Source organism: Zootoca vivipara, chromosome 5 (assembly GCF_965207765.1).
Source record: "Zootoca vivipara chromosome 5, rZooViv2.hap1.1, whole genome shotgun sequence".
Classification (NCBI taxonomy): Eukaryota; Metazoa; Chordata; class Lepidosauria; order Squamata; family Lacertidae; genus Zootoca; species Zootoca vivipara.
Genome location: NC_142588.1, coordinates 27,119,709 through 27,146,211, shown reverse-complemented (window position 1 = coordinate 27,146,211; position 26,503 = coordinate 27,119,709). Strand labels below are relative to the sequence as shown.

Here is a 26,503-nt window from a genome sequence, read left to right as displayed (position 1 = left end):
TGCAGCTGTGCCCCAGCCCAAAGAATTTAAGGAATTCCTCAACCAATCAACTGTAAAGCAAGTGGATATAGTTTCAACAGGTGTTTTAATGAACAGCATTAAAGACACATATTCTAGCAAGCCAGTCACCAAAAAGAGCGCCTTTAAAAATTAGTCACTATGTTTAATATCCAGATATAGCAGTGGTGTCCTTCGTTTACTTACATACTGTAAGCACTCCTTCTCAAAGGCACTCAGGCCAATTGATCAACATTGATGATTTATTGTTTATTCTTACAGATCATAAACAACTAAAACTCCAATTAAGTCAACGTTGTGGATCCTTCCAGGGTAGTAGCACGGCTACCAGAAAATTCATAAAAAGGAACTTCAATGGAGGTGGGGGTCAAGTGGAGAGCAGGAGAGATCAGGATACCAAGGTTTCATTCTTGCCAGCCTAATGCTCGCCTCTTGTTTTCTTCAAGAACGAAAGTTTTGGCCAAAGCCAGTGCCTGTTCTAGTTCCACACATGGCGTCTGCAGTGTTCAACAGCCTAGGAGAGAAAGCAAGAGAGGTTCAAGGCAAGGTCAGAGTGAACTCAATTCCCACAATATTAACAAGGTGGCTAAAAAAAATTCATTAGGTCATTATTCTAGCATAGCTGATGCCAGAAATACTGGGAAACCTACAGGAATATAAAAGTATGCCAAAATCTCATTTACTCACATTGCACTGGGTTGCAGTTTCCATGTTCTTACACCAATAACCAGGTCCCCGGACACATACATCTGATCCCAAAATGGATTGTGATGATGTCACACAAACTCCAAGTTTCTGCAAAATGAAGGGCAATTAATTGCTGCTCCAATTTTCATTTTGATAAAACATAGATTAGTTCCTACAAGCCACATATAACTTCCCAAGATAAAAGTGTTCAAGTTTCACTAGGACTGAGCAGACCCATTAAAATCTATGGACTTAAATAGAATATTTCAAATAGTGTTCTCAGACAATGTCCTAGTTGGGTATCATCCCATGCATCAATGTATCAATCAGCTTTACATATGAACAGCCATACTAGCTGTGGTACTTACACTACACACAAAAGTGGGATCCATCATTTCTGCCAATAGCTGCACAACCATTGGCTCATATTGCTCCACAAACTGAACACACTGTTGAAAAACAAAGGAAAAGTAAAGATTACGTGACCCGAGCCCCCACTAATTAATCATGGATATGATTTTTAAAAAGTAAGGAACTAAGGCCACTTCTTTGCACTGAATGAAACTCAACTGAAGTTAATATATGCAAAACCCAGTAGTTTCAGTGGAAGTTTTTAGTATGCACTAGATCAGGGGTCGGCAACCTAAGACTCATGGGCCACAAGCGGCGCAAAGGGGTCGTTTAAACGGCCCACAAGCCACTCCCAAAACGAGCCGCCCGCTTGGCAAGTCCTCACGCACTACGCTAAACCGTTGCAGTACGGCGCGGGGACTCGCTTCCGCGGCACTGGAAATCACTTCTGCGCAGACGCCGGAAAGCACACAATCCGGCCCATGGAGGGATCTCCGCTGGAGTGAACCGGCCCAAGCGAGGTAAACCTTGCCGACCCCTGCACTAGATTCTCCTGAAATGATCTGAATTATTAATTATTAGCTTGGCTAAATATTACCCATTGGGAGGTATCCAGTTTACTCTTTCACTTCATGCAATGACTTCTGTTTGTGCAATGAACTCTCCCCCTTCCCAAATCTACTCAAGAGGTCTGGGATACACCACAGAACAGGTACACGGGGCATGCGGAGACACACAGGGAGAGGAAATCCCAGTGCAGTGTCAAAAGTCCTTGTGCAAATGGAACAAATGCTTTGAATACTACCTACTGTGTTTTGTACTATTGTAGAAAGCATTATACATTTATTTGTACATGCTGGTTTGGCTCCCAAAGCAGGGCATACACAGCACACATAGCTTGTAAATTCAGAAGGACTTGCAATATACAATTCAAGTCATTTGGTGATTGGGACTTACACCGTTAGCATTACCAAAGAATGAGACATTAGAGGTGATTTACACAACGCTGGTAGCACCAGTACATATTTATCAACTATTGTGGACACTTCTTTTTCCATTCTAGATCTACTATTCCTATAGAAAAGTGTACTGAAGCATGTCCCTCCACCGCATCCCATGGTTTGTATGCACTATCTGAATGCTAACTATGAATGTGTTACTCACAGGTTTTTAGTAGAAACATTAAATCAATTTGCCAGGTGGTTATTTAATTGCCAAAATATGCACATTCACTGTGAATTTATTAACAATATTAACCAAGGCTGCTATGAACAGTATAATTTGGGGAATAATGGATCTTTCTATTCATGCCCAGTATAAAGTTGTCAGGGATTCTGTCCCTGATAAAGTCACTGCTGAATGGGAACCAACACATCACCACTGGGAAGGGACAAGTGTCCTACTCATTTCAACAGCTCAAGGGGTTAACTGATACAAGAAAGAGCATGCATTCCTGTGTTTCACATGTGCCCCATTACATTTAAATGCAGTTAGCATGTTTGTTGCTGGCATGAAAACCAAATGTGGCAAATGACTTTGAATGTAATACGTCATGGGGTAAATGATTTTACCCATGGTACACATCAGGTTTTGTTTTGGATCCCAGAGTCCTCACATGACTGCTCTCACCAAGAGAAACTCAATGAACAGATAAGACAGAGGTTGCCACTGCGGTACACTTATGCAATACAAGCAACTGCAGCTTCCTAGTCAGTTGCAATTAACTGTGGGTACAGCAACCTGTCTTGTTTTACAAGAGATTTGCAGAAATGTTTGCTCTTCCTTTCTTTAACTGCAGGTCTACAATGTGCGAAGTTCAATGTACCAGCAACTTACTGTAGAACACTGAAGTGATTGTATTCTTTGTGACTGTTGTGAGATGCACTCCTCTGTGCACCCTTCAGCATTCCTGTTGCTTATGTGTTTTTGATCCTCTACCCCCCACAACTGACAATATGCTCATACAGTTGCATATGCTAGCTAAGCAGACAGTAAGTTATTTCTGTGGTTTAGGCTGGTGAAACTCCAAGTAAACATCTCACAGGACTGGGGGTGGGGAAGGAGAGAAGTAAGACGACTAGCCACTCAAATCAGCATCCCACCCCAGTTAAGGACTAGCTAATAAGGCACTGGAGGAGAAAGATTAATTCTGCCAGGTCACCAGGAAGCTAGTGCTCTGCTCCTTCTCACAGAGGAAAGAAATGTGCAACAGGCAAAGGAATAACAATACATCACAGCACCTAGTATGTATTGTGCTCGTGTGTCAAGCCTTGCCTACATACAGGCATGGTTATAACATACAACCAGAAGATTAGAGCAGAAGACAATACTGCTCACTATTCACACATAAGGTTTTAAGCTTTAAATACAGGTGTGTCTAGTATTATCTATTTTACCTGGTCACTGACACTCTCCGGCAAGATGCGGCAGATTCTTTCCAGAAAATCTTCAATTTCAGCAGTGGTAGCATTTTTTGCCAATTCCTTGTCAGCATATGCAACTATCATCTTGCAGACATCACAGACGTCCCCAACCTGCTGCTGCACTGGAACAATTTTTTCTGAAAATACAAGAGTCCAATGTTCAAAGTTTTTTCCTATAGCTACTTAACTAAAATATGCAATACTGAAAAGAAAAAACACAGTGCAGCTCCAACTAATAACATGTATGAGTGCTTAGTATAGAGTACTTGTTTCCTCAAGTTCTTACCAGCAGGCAAAGTATTGTCTGAGCAGCACTTCAACAACACACACACCATTTTAGGATTAGTTGCTTCCAAAAGCATGTCAATTATAGACTTCCCATAGACATCCACGAAGTCCTTGCACTCTTGTCGGTATTTTTCAGGTAGCACAGAACAGACTTTCTCCATTCCATAAACCATCTCCTCCTAGTACATACAAAATGAAAATGTAAGTAAAGTAACTTTCATGATAATAGTTACAGGGAGTGTAAAGGGACCTCATCTACTTACCAAGTTAGAATCAGAAGCTATTTGTGTTGAGCAATTTAATACATTCTTTTAGCAAAGAGATGTCAATAACTGTCCTACAGTGTTTCCCTGAAAATAAGGTACTGTCTTATATTTATTTTTCCTCAAGACACAATATGGCTTATTTTTAGGGGCTGTCTTATTTTTTACTACACGTCCAGCCTCGCCTCTTCCTTGGCACCCTCCAGAACTGCACCTATCACTATGTCTTATTTTCGGGGTATGGCTTATATTGCGCAAATGCTTAGAAATCCTGCTATGGCTTATTTTATGGGTATGACTTATTTTCAGGGAAACAGGGTATTTATTATTCCACTCTCCTAATTCCTTTCAGTGTGGCATACAGCTCTTTAATGTGGATTACACAAAACCATAACAAAGCGAAATGTGGACTCTGATTCATCAAATACTATCTATAAGAAGTTGGAAAAATTATAGACATCGTGTAAGCATAATATGAAGTTATGCTATAAAAACCTAGGCATACTATTGCTATGATACTAACACTTCTTTAACAACCAAAGCAAATAGCACCTAGATAGCAAGCTGTATTTAGGGGAAAGGGTATTTAGTGTCTCTATCCTAAGAGATACATAGGTAAAAGATACACACCTCTGTCTTATTACTTTCCAGAAGGCTGGCCACCTCTTCTACCATTATCGTACATGCATCACATAGAGAGAAAGATTCTGTTTGACTCAAGCTATTCTGTATATTGGAATAAACAACATATACAGCAGTTCAGTATACACTCAAACACCTAACACATCAATAATAATAATAATTTATACCCCGCCCTTCCCAGTTTAAAAACCGGGCTCAGGGCAGCTAACAACAGATATAAAAATATTGATTAAAAACAACATAAAAACAGCATTAAACACAGTATCAGTATAGCATCGCCAGGGGAAGGGGAAAAGGGATGGAAGCTTAGGTTAAATTGAAGCCAGGCGGAATAACTCTTATCTTACAGGCCCTGCGGAAGGAGATCAAGTCCCACAGGGCCCTAGTCTCATGGGACAGAGCATTCCACCAGGTTGGTGCCATCACTGAAAAGGCTCTGGCCCTTATGGAGGAAAGTCTGGCTTCTTTAGGGCCTGGGACCCTTAAACTGTTACTATTTGTGGACCTGAGGGTACTCTGCGGGGCATACTGGGAGAGGCGGTCCCGTAAGTACGAGGGTCCTAGGCGGTCTAGAAGACCACCAGCAACAAAAACATGAAATGTCGTATGACTTTTGGTTCGAAGTCCACTTGAGTTTACAGAATATACGAGTCATTAAAATTACATTTGCATTGTATTATTTTCAGGTTCTACTATCAAATAAAGTATGTGCAATCCCTTAAATGAAATACGTAACTTTTAAAAGCTATGGACAGCATCCAGTATTTGAGGCTAACATTTAAGGCAGCATGCGTAGCTGTGGCAAAATTGTGAACGCTTTTGAGTACTAGACAATCTAGACTTTTAGTTTTCTTCCCATACAACAAAAAAACATTTTGCTTAGTGACTACCAATCGTTACTTGTGGAAAGGCAGAAGACTAACGCAAACACAATTTTATATTTCCCCCCTCCACTACAGAATTCTATGTGCAGAGACAAGGGGCTTAGGATGATAGTCCCAGGCTATTCAATAGCATGTGGATGGAATCCAAAGAAGGCATACATGGCAGGAACTGCTTGTGCCGAGAGAGGAAGAACAAATAAATTCCAGGCAATTTAAATAACATTCAGTTATCAAAATCACTAATCCATTTCCTAGTAAGCTGCCTCATACCTGGTCAGATTTTAATGCCACTGAGCTCAGATTTACTCAGCTAGGCAGCAATCCTCCAAGGTCTCAGGCTGAGGTGTTTGCCATCACCTCTACCTGACCCCTTCTAATGCCAGGGCTTGAAAATGGAACATTCTTCCATACAAAATATCTGCTCTTTCACCACTGAACTATGGTCCCTCCCCTACTATGGTTTTCTTTGTCAAGTGATTATATAAACAAAGCAATTGTATCTGCCTCCATATTTTATTTATGAAATTATGTATGCACCACTATTCATAAGTTATGTATTAAAACAGTCATACAGAAAGCTATACCATAAAAAACCATATAAAAATTTAAAATCAGAAATCAGCTAACTATTATGGAAAGATGTAATCTTAACTGCATGCAGATGCCTCGATAACTATAGTAAAACAATGCTAAGGCTGAATAGTTTTGTTATTTGCCTTTGTATTTGCCATAAAAATAAACATATGTATTCAGGCTTTGGTTAAGGAGCACATAGACAAAATAATTAAGTTTGGTGGCTAGAGCTATATAGCATAGTTCTGGTGCCCAGAAATTTTCTTCCAATTGAACTGTGGGTTTAACATGCCAAGAAGTGCATGGAGAGCTGGATTCATCTAGGTATACATTAGCCACATGCTTCCTTGGAATTTTATAGTAAGCGTTATTAGGGGTCGGCAACCTAAGGCCCATGGGCCACAAGTGGCCCACAGGGGTTGTTTAACCTGCCCACGAGCCACCCCCAAATTGAGCAGCCCGCTTGATGAGTCCCTGTGCGCTGTGCTAAACCAGCGCGGCGCAGGGCCTTGCTTCCCCAGCACCGGAAATTGTGTCTGCGCAGACACAGATAATCACGGGTGAGCGCGCTCACACACACACACCAATCTGGCCATGAAGGGATCTCCACTGGAGTGAACCAGCACAGGTGAGGTAAACCTTGCTGACCCCTGGTTATGATGGCAAGAATCTACTGGATGATATTAGTGGCATCAAGGCTGAACCAGATACTCAGAAAGTAAGTTAACATACTGATACTCTTTCCCCAAACTGTGCTCTAATCTATCAATAAAAGATCAAATGGCCACTTAATGTATCATAACGTCATCCCACACCAAGAGTACTATATAGACTGCTAAACACCAAACCTTACCTCAACTGGTTCTACCTTTTCTTGAGAGATAATTTTTGCAGGTACCAGAGTCTGGAGAGGCACAGATTTCAGAGAAGAACACAATCCAACCATGCCACAAAGAACCTGGGGTTGCTGGAGACATAAAGAACAGTTCCAATTATTTCCCGATAGTCTGCAGGAAGGAGAACTAGTCAAGTCTTAGCACACCACACACTAAAGCTGTGAAAGGAGTCTCAAATGCCTTTCAAATGATACTACAGTGGTATCTCTAGTTACGGACTCGATCCGTTCCGGGGTGCTCTTCACACCCTGAAAAGTCCGCAACTAGCGCGCCACTTCTGTGCATGCACGCACGGCAAAACCTTGAAGTATACACTTCCGAGTTTGCCACGTTTGTATCCTGAAAAAACGCAAGCGGAGAATGACGTAACAAGAGGTACGACTGTACTTGAGCTTTCAGTTTGAATTTCTCCAATAATTGAACTGCCTTTAGTAATCCACTGTACAGAGAAGCAAAATGCTTAAAAGTTGACTAGAGACAAGATTTTCTTCCTCAAAGCTGAATGCTTTAGAATGGTAACCCAAAGGAGAGCGGATACACAGTCAATGCAATGCTTTCTGTGCTCAACATACCTCATGACGCTACATTTAAGCAGTACTCAAGAAAAACTTGGGTGTGCCAGTGAATTACTGATTCTCTAAAAGGCATTTTGCTGGATACCATATTTATGCCCAGTTTCAGCAGGCATAAATAAGTGTTTCTACGATGACACTAATTAGCAGTTTGCATTAAACTGTTTTGAAGTGGCCAATTCACATCACAAAAGAACAAGATTCACCCATTGATAAAACCAAAATTTCATTTGGAGAATTTGAATTCTTTTTCTGAACTCAAATAAGATATTATCCATATTTGAAACACACAAGTTTTCCTACCTGCAATTTACTGTTCAGTGTATCTGCATGCAGACTGTTACAGATACAGTCAAACCTCAGTTTATACCTACCTCTGTTTGCGACCGCTTTGGTGAGCGACCGCTGCGGACCCAGAAGTGTTTCACCCGGGTTCTGCGGCGTCGGATGTGCAGATGTGATATGTGCAGCTCACGCGTGCGCAGAAGCAATCTGCGCTTCACGCATGCACAGAAGTGTGCCTTTGGGGAGCGACCGCCTCCGCGGAACGGATTGCGGTCGCAAACAGAGGTACCACTGTATTGCAAAATTTATATCATGCTCCACTACCATAACCACTGCAGGTTTTTTACCTTTTAGAAAATGCTCACTCCATTAGTTTAATTGTTTAATTATATAAAGTACTTCCTTTGCCCCAAGAACACCCTCCTCCTTTGCATGCCATTCCTTCTCCGCTGCAGTACACTACTGAGCATATTCAAATGGAATATGCTATTTAATTAGTGACAGTTACTTTTAGTTGACTTTGACCACTGGTCCTTTAAATATGAGGAAAACAGTACAAGTAGGTTGCCATTTGAAAAAGAATGTGTACCAAGATATTGGAATATACATCATACAGTATATAGCTAAATTAACAGAAATTAAGAACATATCTACACATTTTCCAAGAATTATGCCAGCATCCTGTTTCTCTCAGGACAAACTCAGTATTGTTTAAGAGAGGGTGAGCTTGTTTGGACTTCACAATAAACCACAGCTTAGCATGATAGAAACAAACTGCAGTTAACCTTGGGCTAACATGCACCTCCTAGCACAGCCAAGGAAAGGAGATGGAAACTGTGGTTATGTATTATGCCCAAAATCAGGTTAATCTCAGTTACAGTTTGTTGAAACAAACCAGCTTAACACAAGTTGGGTTTGGACAAAAAAAAATCAGAACCAGAAGCAAGAGCTTCCTATCTCTTCCTCACAGCCATGTCACAGGAGGGTGGGATATAATATTCAGAAGCCCAAGGCTTGCTGCAGCTTGTTTCTGTTGCAGTAGCCATGGTTTAGCATGACATACAGCTGCAGCACCTGGTGATTCTAAAATCATGCTTTTATAAACAGAAGGTACTGCACAAGCTTTCCCTACTACAGTATAAGCTTTGTTACCTAGTATGGGTGTTTCCACCCAGACAGCCTTTGATGGAGAAAGTCCTCCCTATTTCTAAACACAGGCAAAACCAGGTATTATCTTTCTCCTTTTGTAAACTGGAGATCAAGAAGAAGCATGCACTTTTCCTTCTGTACTGAGCTATCATAAAGCAAGGCATATAAGCTTCAGCATTTTAAAGTCTGTTACCCAAAGAATTCTCATGCAAGAGCAGATATGCCAGGGGGGAAAAATTCAGCATGATTGTTAGATATGAAAGAACCTTTCCTCTCCCCATTCCACCCTCACCTTGTGTTTCCCTCGTTCATGCACTCAAATACAATACTAGAACCAGCACTACACATGCAACACATATTGCCACTAAACTATGACAGGCGCAAGGTCTTCCTAGAAATGTTACTTAACAGCTATGCCCAAAGAACATTGTGGAGTTCCCAAAGCCCCATTCGCTGTAGTACCCTATGAAGCGGACTATATGAGCTTCATGGGGCCCTCTGAAGCTCCGTTACTAAAATACACGTCAGAAGATAATAAAAATTGGGACTCCCTTTTGGTTCAGAATAGCCAAGATGAAATTTCATTCAGCACTTGGAATTAGTATTTTTCCAAAGCCACTGTCTGGTCCTTGAATCTGTCAAAGCTGAATTCTGTCACACCACATCTACCTCTAAGCAAGAGTTTAAACTACAGCCTTGAAGGGCAGGGCGGGGGGGGGGGGGAAGCAAGGCACCACCACAAGCAAGTTTCTCACATACCTGTTCCTGCTGTTGACAAAATGGAGAGAAAGGAAGACATGGTAAGTTAACAGGAAAATAACCAAGCAGTTGAATGGTGCACAGATTTTCAGAGGCAGGAAATCTTGCCAGGGACCAAATCCAGGGTGAGATTTGTTTTGTTTATTTTGCTATGCTTAAGAGTCAACATTTATTCATTTTTTGATACGCGGGTCACTGAAAGTAGTATGAAAAAATGCCCAAGTGCAGATAAAATATACAGTAATGAATCTAAGTGCTATTTATCTTTGCTGCCTTAAACTGAGGTGGAGCTTCAGTATCTTTCACTTACGTTTGTTAATACAAAAATGATTGCACGTGGTTGAGTAACACACTTTAAAGAAAATGGTCATTTAACAAGCAAGTATTCTGCTGTAAGCAGCAGCTTAGATTCATCCTCTAAAGCAAGACACTTCAGTTATGACACTGTCAAACTATCATGGTTATCCTATACATTTACTGTATTAATCCTCACATCACAACTATTAGAATGACCCCTTCAGAACTAGAAGTGCAATTATTAACAAACAATACTCCTCTTACCATATGCATCAACATCTGGATGGCTAAGTCTGAATACTGGGAGATGTAGGACTTGCACTATTAGAAAGAGAAGATGATTTGAGATGGAATGTAAATAGTATCAGATATACAATATCATTTAAGCCACCGTATTGTTCCTAAAATAAGTCATTTGCCTTATGTTACAACAGATTGCCTTCTGGATTTGCAAGCCTGATTGCATTTTGATCCAATCCTTTATCAGAGGAACTCACGGATGCAAACATCCCCTCCTTTTATCTCTCAAGTTTGTTGCAAGAATGAGTAAACAGAGATGGTGATCTTGGCAATGTCACCAAGGGAGCATCATAACCAAGTTGGGATTTGAACCTGGTCTCCCTGTTTCTACTCTGCCCACAGGCTTGCCAAATAGGGCAATATTAGAGCATAGTGTGAGTTTAGAGCCTCTATGGAAGAAGACTTTTAAGCTTTACTACTACCTCAGAAACATGACAGCTGAGTCTTTAAAAATGACGTTAAAAATCCAATTCTTACTTTATTGTAGCACTTATCCCACTGACACAAGATAAACAACCATATCTATTCAATTACCAGATCAACAAACGCAGGTTCAATTTGTTCACACTCTTCTTTGGCATGCTCAATGAGAGAATTCACGAAGGTTGAGTTGGTTCTCACGGCTTCCTGAAGGTCAGTTATCAGCTTAACACAATCTTGACACACATTGTCACTTCCCTGCAATGAACCATAACTTAGTAAGATTACATCTTTGATAGAAGAACTGAACAAAGCTTTATATAGTATTCTGAAAAGCTGCCAATAAACCAGTTCTAATACAAGAGGCCCTGAAAAGCAGTGATGTTTACTCCCCAAAATAGGATGAGTCACTTTTTTGGGGCCAAAGATTCTTGATTAAAATCCATTCATAGCATATACCTTATAGACTCATTCATTCAACTTGTTAAAACCAACAAAGGATTAGTGAAATTCTGACCAATAAATATTTTACCCTGTTGCGTTAATGATCTTTGTCCTGGAGAGGTTATATCATTATTATTCCAGAGTACAGCAAGATAAAAACTCTGCATGAGCAGAACTGACCTCTCAGTTGTGTGTCTTGATACAACATCCATTTTGTTACTTCTGAATTGGTAAAGAAGCAGGCTGATAAACCGATAAAGGATTGGATAATTTTATTTGCAGGTGCAGTAGAACACTTCAGCTACATACACTTCTAATGCTGAAACCAAAGAAGTCTATTCTGTACAGGCTTGCATTCTAGAGTTTTGAGTGCAGTCAAGCTATATTTGTTAAGAATTATCCATGGGAATAACCCATTTGTTGTACAGTCCCACTGCAGTTAAGATCTGACATGCTACATTCTCACCTGAGATTCTTGCTTGGGTTTGTCCTGGGGGTAAAGAAGTAATGGCACATTAGCCATGAAGGGAGATGCCAGTTCAGAGAAATCTAGTTCAGGAATCTTGTTAGACTGAAGCTGTTTCTGCAATTTCAATGTTGCCAGATGTTTCTGAAGAGACTGGCACAACGTGAGTGCACTGCATACAACTTCAGGATTATCCTATAAGATCAACAAACAATACTTCATGTTTATTTGCTTCTACCTACTTTAAATTCCAAAGAAGAAATGCTAGACAGGTACCTGACCCCCAAGAATCAAGTAGAAATAACAACAGAAGCTAAGCAGCCAGCACTTGGTCTAACCCTTCTTCTAGCCCTAGCCATCAAGATTTATCACCCACCACACAACATCTAAATGCTTGAAAAAGAGAAGTATTAGGTTCACCAAACAGAAGCAGCCAAGCCAGCTTAGCTTGTCCAATTAATCCGGATTAAAATAAAATTGCTTCAATTTCAGTAGACTACTCACAAGCTCCTCTTTGATCATATCCAGAATGTTTGGCAAATAAGCATCCACCATTTCCTTGCACTGAGATACCAGTTCTTGCTCAGGAAGAAACTCACATGCTTTAGTCATGTAGGCATTTATTTCTTCCTATAACAGAAAATAGGTGATTTATAGCCTCAAGGACTGAACAGATTTGCCTACCTTTCATTTTCAGAAAGAAACCCTTAATGATTCCCAAACCATACAAGAGGGTCATTGAAATTAGTGTATCTGTAGCTAATTTTTTTAATCAGCACTAAAAACCTGAATAGAAGGAGCAACTCTTGCAGTCTGTAGCTCCTTATGTAGTGTAATCCAAATAAAAGTAGTAACTCCCCTGCTAACAAGGAAGGTCAGGTAGCATTTGTTTACCAGTAGTTAAAAGGTGGGGTTGTTGGTGTTTTTTTTACACATTGCTTTCAACAATCTGATAATTTTAAGTAAAAAAGCTATTTGGGGGGTGAATTTTATATTTGACTTTGATCCCTTCACCACTGCAAGGCCTCAGAGCAGCTCACATCAATGTTTTATACATTCCAATAATTCTGTCCCTAAAGGGCTCATAAACTATAAATATGTTATCCAACATCCCCACCACTCAATTTCAACAGGGCAATTTCCAATTTAGAAAGTGTAATGTTTGGTACATTTTTATACAAAGGGGGATTATCAACTGAACTAGCATCCTGCAAATTATTTATCCGATTAGACCATACTGAAGCTCCACTCTTACCTCTGTGGCATTGTCCTTCAAGACCTTGCCAGCCACAGTTACAACTTCTTTGCATAAGTCACAAGGGATGCTTTTCTGAGGAGAACATACAGTTTTGATCAATAAGGACACATGTATACTATTGCTCTTACCCTTAAGAGAAATTACAATTCCTCATTCACATGGACTACGACACCACCACTGATAACTGTTCCATAAGCAGTTTCTAGAGCAAACTCGGCCCTCCAGATGTTGAGACTACAATTCCCATCATCCCTGACTACTGGTCCTGTTAGCTAGGGATGATGGGAGTTACAGTCCCAAAACATCTGGAGGGCAGAGTTTGCCCAAGCCTGATCTAGAGTACCATCTAGTCAGGTTGCGTGGGAGAAAATTCAGCTGCTGCAACCCAAGGATGTGGTTCAATCACACATGGCCTCAACTTTTATCCATCATGGCTTTCAAGAGGAAGCTGAAGGGGATTAACTAGGTGGATCCAAATGGCAGTGAAACACTTCTTTGTGCAAGGGAGCGGTCACAGCAGTTTCAAAGAACCTCAGAAGCTTTCCCTGGATCCCAAAGATTATATTAACCACCACCCAGTTGTAAATATGCCCCTTTTTAAACAAGGTGCTAAAGAGGGTTGTGGACATCTTCAGATATTTTTGGAAGAAACGGATTGTTTTGACCAATTTCAACCAGGGTTCTGGCTGAAACACCCTTGGTCACAGTGATGCATGATCTCTGTTGGAGCGGGATAGGGGTGTGCAACCTTACAGATCATCCCTGACCACTTGGCAGTATTGGATACTGTAAGCCATGTTATTATCCATGTACTGGTTCAGGAACAGCAAATTAGGTAGGTTGACACAAAAAAGGGACCAAACTAATTTCTCTCCTATCTCTACTTCTGTTTGAAGGAATGAAATATTAAAAGCACAAGCAGAATCAACATTTTCAGAACTGAAAGTCATGCAATTAAGCATCATTTGAGAAGTTACCACAGAGAACAAAACACTGCCACCACAGAATTCTCTGAACCTACATGCTAGAAATGATATGGCAGCACTGCTACATTCAGCTTAACTCACTACCGAGCACTGTGACAATTTTGGAGACCGTTTAGGCAACTGTTGCTTTAATTGTGTTATTTTAGCTATCCCTGTCTGTTGTAAATTAAATACTGGAATATTATTGTTTTATTTTGTGATTTTATGTTCTTGTGACCTGTCCTGGGATTGACAAGAAATGCAAGATATCTGCAATAAATATCTGCAATAAGCCTCATGTTCTATTGTAGGCTACATCAGGTGGCAAAAGCTCTACTCTCCAAGTCTGCTTCCTAGTTTGGATAAAATAGGGAACCGTTTTAATAAACTCTTAAAGTGTACAAGACATGGGCAGATTTGTTCTTCATTAAATATAAACTGTAGTTGATTAGACAGAAATAACACTAAAAACTTGCCAGATTGTGTGTTCCTTCACATAAAGGGATAGTTGATTACCTGTCCTTGATCCTTGGAAGTTCAAAGATCTTCATTTTCTTTCAACTCAAGTTATCATGCTCAGTGTATATGAATCTATATTGTGAGTTATCACTGCCCTTTCCTTCTAAACCAAGGATATGCAAGTGCATGGCCAAAGGTTTTGGATTCTGATCCCAAGTATTACAAAAGCTCTATTTAGTTGCAAACCAATATAATCTCAGTCAGTTGGTATGCTTGCTTTGTGCAGAAAGCATGGATTATAGAACATTTAAACTTACCAGGGAAACACAAATTAGTTCCAGTTTATTGCCACATCAAAAAGGTGGACTTACCACTGTAGGCTTGTTCCAAACAGTTTGCCGACAATGCTTAACTGCGTTGCAATGAGATGCAGTCTGCAAGTTCTGACACCATACCTCAGGACCTTTTGCGCACTCTTTGTGCAGTAGGAGGGGGCTTGCCAAAGCTGTTGGGGGAAATTAGTTTTCAGGTTATTTGTTCAAAAACAGTTAAGTCCACTTAAGTGGTTTCATTCTGCTGAGGGTCTTTAAAGAACCTTAAAAATAAAAATGATAAATTCATATAGCAGAAATGAATACACAACTGAACAGACCTAGGTTAGCATTCACTGCCAGAACACTCTTCACATAATACATTTGAAGCTATTTTTGTGTATTCACCATTTACTAAATACAGGTGCATAAGAGTAAGAGAAACTGACAACTGACTTGCTAACATGTTGTGAGGCACCTGTCATCCACCAATTAGGAACTGCTAGATAATTTTGTTTCCTATAGAACAGTGGTTCCAAACTTCCCACCTATCCCGATCACTTGGAAATTGCTGAGGGTCTTGGTAGACTGCTTAGCAAATTTTCTGCCTGTTGTAGCAACTAATGCACTGTGCTAGATGCTGTATAATTTTCAATTGTATTGCTATTGCTTTCTTATTTCTTATTTATTGTATGTATTTTAACCTACCTAGGGGGTCCGTGGCACCATTCACATAACAAAAACTACCATTGAGGTATCTAAATTTTGAAATAGCTTGGGACATTTGAAAAATCGTGGGTCTGCAGTACTTAGCTAATTGGGAACCACTGCTCAAGGACTTTCCTCCAGTACTGCCCCGGTAGAACAGAGACTATGTCCTTGTGATAACAAGGAGATCGAATCGATAAGTCATGTCCTCCTCCATTGCACATTTTATCAAGACATGAGGAAGGAGTTAATTGATCCCTTGTTAAAAAACTTACCAGGCCGCTCAACAGAAACACTTACTAGATACCTACTAGCAGATTTTAACCCAGAGTGCACTAAAAATGTAGCTAAATTCTGTTACTACGCGTCAAGACTAAGACACGCCGTGACATCAATCAATAACAATGATAAAGCCGCCTATTAATTCTCAGCGGACAATAGTTAAAGGGAACTATCACTCATTAAATTTTAACCCAATTTTAACTTAAAATAGGATTATGAAACAGTATTATTTACAGATGATACTCAAGAACTATCTATTTTATGTATTATTGGTTTTCTTTTTCTTTTTTTGCTGGTCTATGACCGTAATAAAGATTTTATAGTACTGCCCCCTGCAGAAAGCTATCTTAAATTCACAATGGAACAAAGCTGAGTAAGGTAAAGGACATTTGCTTTAATTTAAGAATGAAAGCAAGAGGTGTATTGCATACATCTGTGAAGGTCAGACAGTGGGGGATAGTTGCTGCTGCTCCCGCTCCCAGCTTTGAAGCTCAGAAATAAAAATTGGAGTATTTTATCCTATTCCCATGTTTTAAAATTAATATTGTTATAGCAGATTCACAATGCTTTAAATGTATTACGATTCAGAAGGTAGCAATGTCAATCTAGCATCAATACTGTACTTCACTCACTGGATTACTCAATTATCAACATTTCAGGCTTGATGGCAAGAGAGCATTTCAATTATTACAAAAGAGAACATCAAGCATTTAGTCTAATCTAAATATTATTGCCGTTTATTGTTTCTATAATGTACAATGGCTTTGCCACTAAAGCCTCTAATTCTTCCATCTTCATCAGTAAGTGGAGAACTGGAGAGTTTGAGCATATGCAAACAGGCACATGAGGTCTTTATCACAATAAATTTTCCATTCATACAATCTTCCACTTCCTATAGCAGCCTTCCTCAAACTTGGCCCTCCAGATGTTTTTGGCCTACAACTCCCATGATGTCTAGTTAGCAGGACTAGCAGTCATGGATGATGGGAATTGTAGTCTCAAAACATCTGGGGGCCGAGTTTGAGGAAGCCTGTCCTATGGTCTATAGAACGTGGAAATTGGAAATTAAACTACAGCAATTCTGGTGAGACTTTTAGTTATCTAGCATCTAAGGGTATTTTACTGTAAGCCTATGGATAGTTGGTTTTGTCTATTACTAGACACAGCCTGATCCTACCATTACATGCAGGACCTGCTTTCCTAACACAATGCGTTCCCAGGAAATCGTTCATTAAGAGAGTGTTTGCATAATGAACTGATGATTTCCCATTACTTCCTATGGGAACATTTCTAATCCATGATTTTGCCCTTCATGTTTTCTGCCTGAAACTGCTGCAGCCAATCAGCAAAAGCCAAAGAGAGAAAACACTACTAGTAAGGAAGCAGGCAAAGTGTGTCTGTTCAGATATGTTTTTGTAATAAGGTAATTAATTATAATTATTTGTGTTTGGATAACTTAAGATATCATAAAACAAGCATTCCGATAGTTGGACCAGTGTTGTAGTCTGAAGTGAAATGATTTCAGTGTGATCTTGGGACCCATAAGTACTGATGTCCATGATAGACATTTCTTAAGTGGTACCAGAATCCGCATGATAGCTCAGTTAGTTAGTAGAGCATGAGTCTTAATCTCAAGGTTCTGGGACCACGTTGGGCAAAAGCTCTCTGCATTGCAGAGGGTTGGACTAGATCAGGCATCCCCAAACTGCGGCCCTCCAGATGTTTTGGCCTACAACTCCCATGATCCCTAGCTAACAGGACCAGTGGTCAGGGAAGATGGGAACTGTAGTCCAAAACATCTGGAGGGCCGAAGTTTGGGGGTGCCTGGACTAGATGAACCTAATTCCACCCCTAGAATTCTATAGTTCTATGCAGATGTAGCTGCTTTCTTTTTCAAGTTACTGTACATTACTGATATTGGTAAGTAACACTGCAAATCTTATGCGAACAGAGAACTATGTTGCACACAAGACTGAATCAACTTCTAGATAAATCTTTCCTTTGGAACATTCAGTGCTTTGCAATCTAAAGCACATATTTAAAGTACCACTGAAATTTATACACACATACACATTTTTTCTTATTACAAACCCAGTATCTTAATCATGGTTAGAGAAGCAAGTCTCAAGCTCACATGTGCTCCTCTCACGTGCAAAATCTTCCTTCCCTTCTAATCATTCATCACAATGTAGCATTATACCAGCACTGGCATCAAGTATAGCTGGCTGAAGCTAGGGATTTGCAAACCAGCAGAGATACTGCATTAGTGTTGCACATGTAAAATATCTTGGCAACGGGTGGGTGAATGGTCAAACAGAACAGAAGATTGGCAGGGCAGGGGGAGTATGGATTATTTACAAGGACAGGCTAAGATACTTAATGCTTGGAAGGACACAGGCTACTGATAAAGTGCTCCCTTCCCACAGGCTTCAATGTCAGATGCTCAGTCATTTTGCACAACTTAGAGCTTTCTGTATTTGCCAAAGGTCACTCCTATTCTGTGCAAGACCTTACAAAAGAAATGACAGCTGAAAAACGGATGTAGCAAACTCACTGGAACTTGCTTCCATAAAATTTATGAAAATGTGCATGCCTTTCTTGTTAAAAGGGCTTAAAAGGTAGAGTAAATTTACAGCTATGTCCCATATTGAAACATTTGAGAATAGTGGATTTAGAAGGTGGTTTTAACCAAGGCAAGAAGCACCCTCTAGAGGCAAAAGTTGAGAAGTTTTGACCTACTGTATTTGCAGTCAAGTTCTCCAGCTCTTAACTGTGGACAAAAAAAGCTTCAAGACAAAGTTGTCAGGTCTGCCACGGTCTGCCGCGCTGGCAGAGAGGCGCAGAAACCTCGAGCTCCGAGGTTTCTGGCTTAGTGGAGGGGGGGGAATTCCGCGGAGGCGACACGGACCTCCATAAAACCCCGGGTAGAGCGTCCCGGGGGCAAAATAGTTCTGCAGAGCTCCAGGAGCGACTCCTCTGCTGCCCCGTAAGCTCGTAAGAGCCCCGAGAGCCAGCGGAGTTGTAGTCGCGGGAGCCATTTTGAGCACCAACGTTACCTCCACGAAGCAAAGCTCCAAGCCTACAGCCTGCAAGTGGCGGATTCTTCCCTTCAAAAAGAAGAGATTTAGATCAAGTAAGTAAAAAATTTGTGAATTGGACTGGATAATTGGCGCTGGGAGGAGGCTTAAAAGGGAAGTCAGCCCCCCCACTTGAGTAATGGACGATGCAGTAGAGCTGTGGAAAGCTCAGAAATTTTCTTTTAAGAACTTTTTTCCTGATGCAGAGTAAGGGAAAAAGATAAATTGTGCATAAATCTCTGCAAAAGACTGATTTGACAAGAGGAACGCCCCGTGAACTTGGAGTCGGGTCAAAGGAAGGACCGGCTAGCCGATTTTATGGCGTCACAATAGAAAGGAATGTGACTGTCTGTATGAGTCTGAGACTGAGAGCTGTAAACAAGCGAAAGAGGAAACTTTAGAAATAAATTTCAAGGCTACTCAGTGTTGAATTTGAGACTGAATAATAAGGGGAAAAGTAAAGAAATAGAGGTTGGATCCAGTTCAGATGGGACTTTATTCTTTTTATACTTGGAAAATATAAAACAAGGACAACAACAATACCACTTCCTGCTCTGCCACAATTATGGAGGCGGAAAGCATCAACAGGAAGAGAAGGTTCTGGACTGTGAGAAGAATGGTACACAGTGGGACTTGATTTTGACAACAATTCTGGAAATGACAGAGGAAATTCGCAATCCTAAAGGTGCTGCAACAAGCATGGATGAGAGGATTGATGAATTAATAGAACTGAATTTTGAAATGGATGATCCATATGAATACAGGGAGGAAGAAGAGAAAGAAGAATGAGGAGAAGGACTAGAAGAAGACGCATGCTGTGACTTGATTTTAGGGGAAATTCTGGAAATGACAGAGGAGAACTGCAACCCTGAAGGAAATGCAACAACTACGGGAAAGAAGACTGCTGAACCAACAGAACTGAATTTTGAGATAGAAGAGGAAGAAGAAGAAATCACTGTTTCACCGGGAGGGGTGGAACAGGGAAGGGACTTGACTCAAAAGTCCCCCAAAAAAGGGAAAAACAAAAAGGTTGTTACCCCAGTGAGAGAGGGGGAGAAGGAAGCATGTGGGGGGCAGAAAGAGAATGTGATTGAAGATAAAATGTTGGGAATACAGCAGGGGGGGAAGGGCTGAGCAAAGTTTGGATTGGGGCAGAGCAGGAGTGGGATGAGGAGGAACCAGGGTGATTTTTATAGGTGGACAAAACATGGTCTGAAAGTAATAAGGAGCTGGCTGAAATCTCTGGAGCATAGCTGCCAAGTTTTTCCTTTTCTCGCGAGGAAGCCTATTCAGCATAAGGGAAAATCCCTGTAAAAAAGGGATAACTTGGCAGCTATGCTCTGGAGACATCGATTCCAAGGAAAGGGGGTAGATTTAGTTTTGAGGGTGGGAATAAAAAGGGGGGAAAGATTTTGAAAATTAATTATGAATATTTTTGGGTAGAGAATAATGGGTAATAAAAGTAAAGAGAAGCATGAAGGGTAATTGATCAATAAGAAGTTATAAGTTGGGAGAAAGAATGTTATTTTAGATTTGGAAACTGCAATAATTAGTTATTAATAAGGAACTCAAGCAGGGGAAATGAGGAAGTCCGAAATGTTTAGATTAGAAATTGGAAAATATAAGTATGTCTTTTATATTTTTATTTTGGCTTTTTTCTATTTCTCTTCCACTTTTCTATATAAAATTGAATAAGAGTTATTTAAGAATAAGGTTATGAATTGGGAGATAGGATGTAATTTTATGATGTTTAACCAAGATTTGGAAATGGTAAGAATTAATTATTAACAAGGATTGCAAGAAGGGGAAGTGAAGTTTGAAGAGATAAGATGTGATAATATTGTCATTTTTGCCTTTTTTATTTCTTTTTTTCTTTTTCTTTTTTCTTTATGTAAAATTCAATAAATATTATTTTTTAAAAAAAGCTTCAAGACAAAGTTGTCAGGGGTTTTCCAAACTTAAATTAAAATGGTCAGATAAGCTAGTCCCTTGCTCCCAATTTCAACTTGTTTCTGGCTCAATGGTTTCTGCAACCCAATAGCGGAAGAAGAGGCATAAGTTTACTTGTGAGCTCATGAAATGATGCATTTGTGGACCTCAAATTCTGCAGAGACAGGAGACTTCACTATATCGGAATCACAGTGCAGATGTCAGTTCACTGTCTACTTGACAGCATTTTTGCCATGTATTTGAAATCAGCAGGTTAGTCAGTTTAATACTAAATACTTATTACAGCAGGCCTTTTAAGTGAATTCAGACTTTATAGCTTTAACTGATTTTACCTTTACTCCACTGAGTTGTTTATCACTTAAAATTATAATTGGTATATAAATTGACATAATAATAAATATACGTTTTGTTTCACATGCATGTTGTAGAATGCATTCATACATCAAACCAATACAATGCATTTTCTCTTTTCTTTCCTTAAAGCAAGGAGGAAAGAAAAAGAAAAAACTGAAGTGATCCATTTGGTTGACACTTTGCCCAAGATGCAGCTGTGAGGAGTCACCAGATTTACTGAAACTATTGTTCACAAATGATAGTTATCTCCAAGGGCGAGGCTTAAGGCACCAAGCTATGGAACAGCAAAAATGTTTATTTAAAATTATGCAATACTATACACATAAATCCAACAAAAGCTAGGTGCTCATCATCCAACAGAGAGCTTTAATCAAAGGAGGGTGGCTAAAAATCAATGCCTTTAATTTAAAAAAAAAATAGAGACTTGCCCAGATTTTATTTAAATTGGACTTTTAAAAAATATCCAATTTCTCAAATAGTTAAGATCAATGATAAACCTCAATAAAAGCATGGTAGTTCTTTAAATTAATCAAGGAATGTATCAAACACGTTGAAAAATGTCATTTAACTGAACCTGGTCAATAGAAGTCGCTTATACAATGGGGCTTGCCCCCCCCCAAAAAATAGACGGGGGTTGGGAGAACCTCCAGAACAGTGCACAGGGGAGGTGGGGGGCATTCTCTCTATACTTGCACAGATGGGACATTTATGATAGTGCAATATTGAATTCCACCCAATGTGACTTTTCAGGCTTTACCTATGAAGTACATACATTTCATTTTCACCCCATGAAAGTTTGTTATTGAACTACCGTAAATAGAGCAGTTTTTTTATCAGTCTTTACTAAGCCCTTTAAGTCCTGGGCATTTTGTTTGTGAGGGTGGAGATGAAACAAAGCAATGAAGTTGTCCAAAGATTTATGTTCATGTATTTCCTATACTTAAAACATCACAGTCATAACTATTATTGATAAATAAGACCTTATTAGCAAATATTTTAAAGGGAAGTTTTTAAATGTTTGATGCTTCACTGTGTTTTTAATTTGTTGGAAGCTGCCTGGAGTGGCTTGGGCAACCCAGTCACATGGGAAGCATATAAATAAATCATTTAAAAAAAATAAGAAAAAACTGATATATGCAGAGTGACATAGTTGTAATGCCTCCTATAAACAGTAGTCTAGTTGCAAACTAGTATTCTTTGGTGGCTAAATTTGCAGTATTCTTTAGGAAAGATGAACCAATAGGAAACTTGATTAACAGTGCAATCTTTTACACCAACACATCTGCTTTCTGGTGTATTTCCTGTACAAATTAAACTGCATCCCAACTGTTCTTAGTTGGGCAGGGGCAGGCAAGAAGTGAGTTTAAACCTTTGTTTTCTGCCCTTCCCTAAATTCCTATGTTATTAATTTTAGTCACACCTGCATTTTGGATGGAGCTAACTTACACAAAGCTTGGAGTATACCATAAATCATTAGTTTAAGATCTGCCTTTCCTCTTGCAATTCTAAATCATGATCTAAATGGTTTTTAAATTGTTGTGATTTAATCCAGCCTAGATGAAAACACCTCTTCCACTGGTTCTCCCTAAGTGCTGGGATCACTTCCATTTTGAAAGGTAGAAGCTGGACAGACTAAGCAGGCTAGCTTTATATTTAAATCCACCACCTTTATCACAAAAATATCAGATGTCTTTGCATTCATTGAGAGAAACTGACAGTATAGCAAGAACACCCTCTTAAACAGCAGACAGGAGCTTTAATTGCTGCTGTTAGGCATGATAGCTGTGGAAACTCAGTGTGCAAGGGGAGTATACCACTAAATCCCAACTGCTGGGGTCAGACTCTGGACAGCTCTTGCCTTAGGAACATCCTAGGGGCCCTGGCCTTCCTGGAAAGTGGATGTTGGGACCAATTCATACACTGCAGGGAGTTGAACTAGATGACCCTTGGGGTCCCTTCAAACTCTGAAATTCTATGATTCTATGAAGCCTACCACAGGGAGAGTCAGCAGACTCTTCACCCTCCAACTTCACTTGACTGCAGTGCCAGGGTGTTCTAGATAGCAATAACTAGCTCAGTCATTAAATGTTTTTCCACCTTAGGTAACTTTGAAAGCATTTCATTTGCATGATGCACTTTATTATTTCTATTCCTTTAAAATTTACTGCTTCTCTGCATAGAGACCCAGTATACAAACCTTCAGGGTTCAATTCAACCCGTGTTTCGTCATACTTGGTGCTGCAACATTAACTGTTGCAAAATTTAACACCTAAAGATAAACTTTCTTTGGATTATCCACCCACAAGTTTCTGTGATGCTTTGAGAAAGTTATGTACAAAACCATGTTCAAAGTATGCCTCTTAGATACAATCCTCAAGATCCAAAGCAAATTCCAGAAATACTTGATGGTAGCAATTTTACTTTTCTAGAATTTGCAGTCCCTCTTGTTGAAAAGGCAGCTTTAGGATGAAGATTGTTGCCATGAGTACTGGTGCAATATTCAAGATTCACCAAAGAACTTACAGTAATAATTCCATAATTAATGCCTATTTAATTTCAAAGAGCACCGAATTAAATTAAGGCTCAAGTCACAATTTCTTATCCAAATGCCACTTTCTATACCAGGCATGTCCAAGTCCCAAGACTTTATCTACTCCCAGTATATATAAAAAAACTGGCAGTGATCTACCCATTGTCCAGGGGGGGGGGGGGAGCCAGACTCGTTGAGCTTTTTTTAGGGGAGCCCAAAGTTGTTTAGCTTTTTTTAGGAGGGGCAAACAGTTGTTGAACTTTTTTGGGCGGGAGGAACATAAATCGCTCACAAACAGGGACGCCAGTAACAAGCGGGTACAGTGATAAAGCTAACTTTTGTATCAGAACTCGTCGGCAAAAACCAACTAATGAATGCCCATTTGACGCAACTTAAGGACAGAGCGAGGGTGGCGGAGAACCAATTTTTTTTTTTGGTCCAGCACTTGGTAGGGACCCCACGATTGACCATGATCATGCGGCAATCTACCTCTCGATCATGGTCAACCGCTTGGACATCGCTGCTCTATTCCATCCAGTACCCTGCCAATTAAGTTACAATTTGGAGGATGGGTGAGGCTACACAGCTTAAGTCTATATATAAGCTCTTCTGCAAAATGTTTTAGGTTAATAAAGGAGTTAATGCCAGATAAGCACGCATAATGCCATGGCGGGCTTGTGATTACTTGTTTCTGGTAGTGTAGCTAACTCAATCCTGGCATAATCGTTTTCTACAACTAAGAATTGGGTTATTTCTTGCCCCCTTTCCTTCAGGTTCTCATTATAGCATGACTGGCTAAACCTTTTTGTGGCCTGAAAGCTCACGGGCTTATTTACAAAGCTGTACTATATGTTCCAGCTGCTGCTCTTCTGCATAAATTTTGGTTCAATGGCTTTATTCTCTGCTTTCCACAGCATATATATACTGCAGCTGCCATCAACTGCAACTCTTCAAAAGAAACCTTTCTGCAGGTATTTTAATGCAGTGCCTTTTACTTCCTGTTTATACTATACTGTATAACAGCTTCCAGTATGGCTGCAAAGCTGAAATGTAAAGGAATTGATGGAATGGCACCACCATAAGTGGAGTTAAGAATTTAGAGTTAGGAATAAGAAGAGAGCCAATCACCTGAAGAATCACAGCTTATTTGTCTATTGGGAGCAAGCTTGATTCAGTGGCTCATTATGACATTTTCATGCCCAGGGAATGCATATATGTAATAAAAACAAGGCTAAAATGCCAGAAACAAAAGGACATTTGAAGCATTTGAGGAAGCCACAAGACAACTTTATGGAGGGGCCAGGTGCTGTTAACAGACGCCTCAAGAAGCATTGTGCCCTTCCATGTGGAACAGATAGGAGAGGACAACCTGTCAACTTCACACCTTCGCCTTCCAGGGATATTTGAAAGGCCGCTGCTGGAAAACAAAGGCTTTGGACCTTGTTGGATTAGTATGGATCCTTTGGGGGGGGGGAGTCACCCGAGGTTCGAAGGGGCCTTGGGGTGGGGTAGGGTGACCTACTCCAGCCTCCTGATCAGAGCAGACTCAGCTATGCAGAAATGCAACTGCAAAACCATTGACCAGCTGTTTGGCCAGAAAAAAGGGGGGGGGAATAACAAGTGTTGAAAAAGCGTGAATTCAGTTGGAGGCCATGACGGCGAGGGCGGGCAGTTCCCATTTAAGGTGGGAGGGAGGGCGGAAGCTCGGCTACGCCCCAAACCTGGCAATAAACAAACAACAGGTCCCCGAGGCCGCCCTCAAAACACAGCCGACGGCGACTTGCGTGTTTCACTGTAAGGGCGAATGTTTTCCGCTGTCTTACTAAGCCTTGCAGAAACATTAACAATAATATCTGGGCGGCCTCCGACATATATATAAAAAAAAACCCACCGGTCTTCTAAAGGACGTCGTTCTCAAGGAGCGCCCCAAAACGGGCATGTAGTGGCACCTTTAATAATAAATCCTTTGCCCACCGTGGCGGAAAGAAACGCAGGCTGGGGGGGGGGTCGCCTTGTAGAGAGAAGAGACAGGGCAAAGAGGGGCGCTTTCTAATGGCGGCCAAGAAAGAAGGCGGAGCCCCCCCCCTTTAAAAATGAAAGGAAAAAAGAAGCCACCCTTCCCTGCCAGACACCTCGCCGCTTTCGTTTTCTGAGGTAAAGCGAAGATTCTGCGCTGTTCTCCCCCTTCGTCGCCCTCCTTCCTCCTCTTCCTGAGGGAAGCGAAGAGCCCACCATTTTTTTATTTTTAAATGGAAGCCCAACCAAAGCAAAGCAACGACCAGGGCGGCTCTTCCTGCTTTCCCACTCCCTGAATAATAACAACAGCTGCAGCTGCTAACGGGACCGAGGGCGCGGTCTCGCTTTCTTACCCGCCGCCAGCGAGCAAAGGAGGACGAGGAGAGCGGAGCGTTGCATGTCGGCTTTTCTCTCGAGCTGCGTCGTCTGCAATGCGGGAGGGTCAGCTGATAGACAGCCTATATAACAAGCAAAGCCGCCGACTGGGAGGAGGGAGGGGGTAAAACCAGCTACTGCGCGTGCGCGCCGGTGGGTCGTCTGAAGCTCGGGAGCCCCGCTCCCGCATTGCTGCTGTTGCGCAAGCGCAGTGGTAGACGGAGAGGAAAAACCGATTCTTCCTAGTCTGCCTGGTCTCGTAGTGCGCATGCGTTTCCCCGTTCCCTAGCTCCCCGCAATCCTCTCCGGGTCTGGTGACACTGATTCATCTTAGACATGAGGGGAGGGGGGGTGTTGTGTCATAACGGGAAGAGGCCGGCCCGGGATGGTTGATTAGAAGGCTTTGAAAGCAGAAGTCATGTGAGAGGGGCGGCTGAACCTCGACCCCCTCCTCTCTGTGTTTGCTCAGCGTTTGCTGAGTACAAAAAGCCTGCGTAGGCA

General features: G+C 40.8%; 1 protein-coding gene across 1 annotated transcript; it reads right to left on the bottom strand.

Annotated features, from left to right (window-relative positions):
- Positions 1 to 66: 66 nt before the first annotated feature.
- Positions 67 to 26,060, bottom strand: PSAP (prosaposin). The gene is made up of 14 exons (XM_035137591.3): positions 25,981 to 26,060; positions 14,771 to 14,904; positions 12,973 to 13,047; positions 12,222 to 12,347; positions 11,718 to 11,912; positions 10,922 to 11,065; positions 10,352 to 10,408; positions 6,983 to 7,096; positions 4,661 to 4,756; positions 3,766 to 3,946; positions 3,453 to 3,616; positions 1,074 to 1,154; positions 706 to 813; positions 67 to 532 (listed from the first exon to the last, which is right to left on the bottom strand). Exons 1-14 carry the CDS (start codon positions 26,024 to 26,026, stop codon positions 497 to 499), a joined length of 1,557 nt encoding a protein of 518 aa, XP_034993482.1. The 5' UTR covers positions 26,027 to 26,060; the 3' UTR covers positions 67 to 496.
- Positions 26,061 to 26,503: the final 443 nt, after the last annotated feature.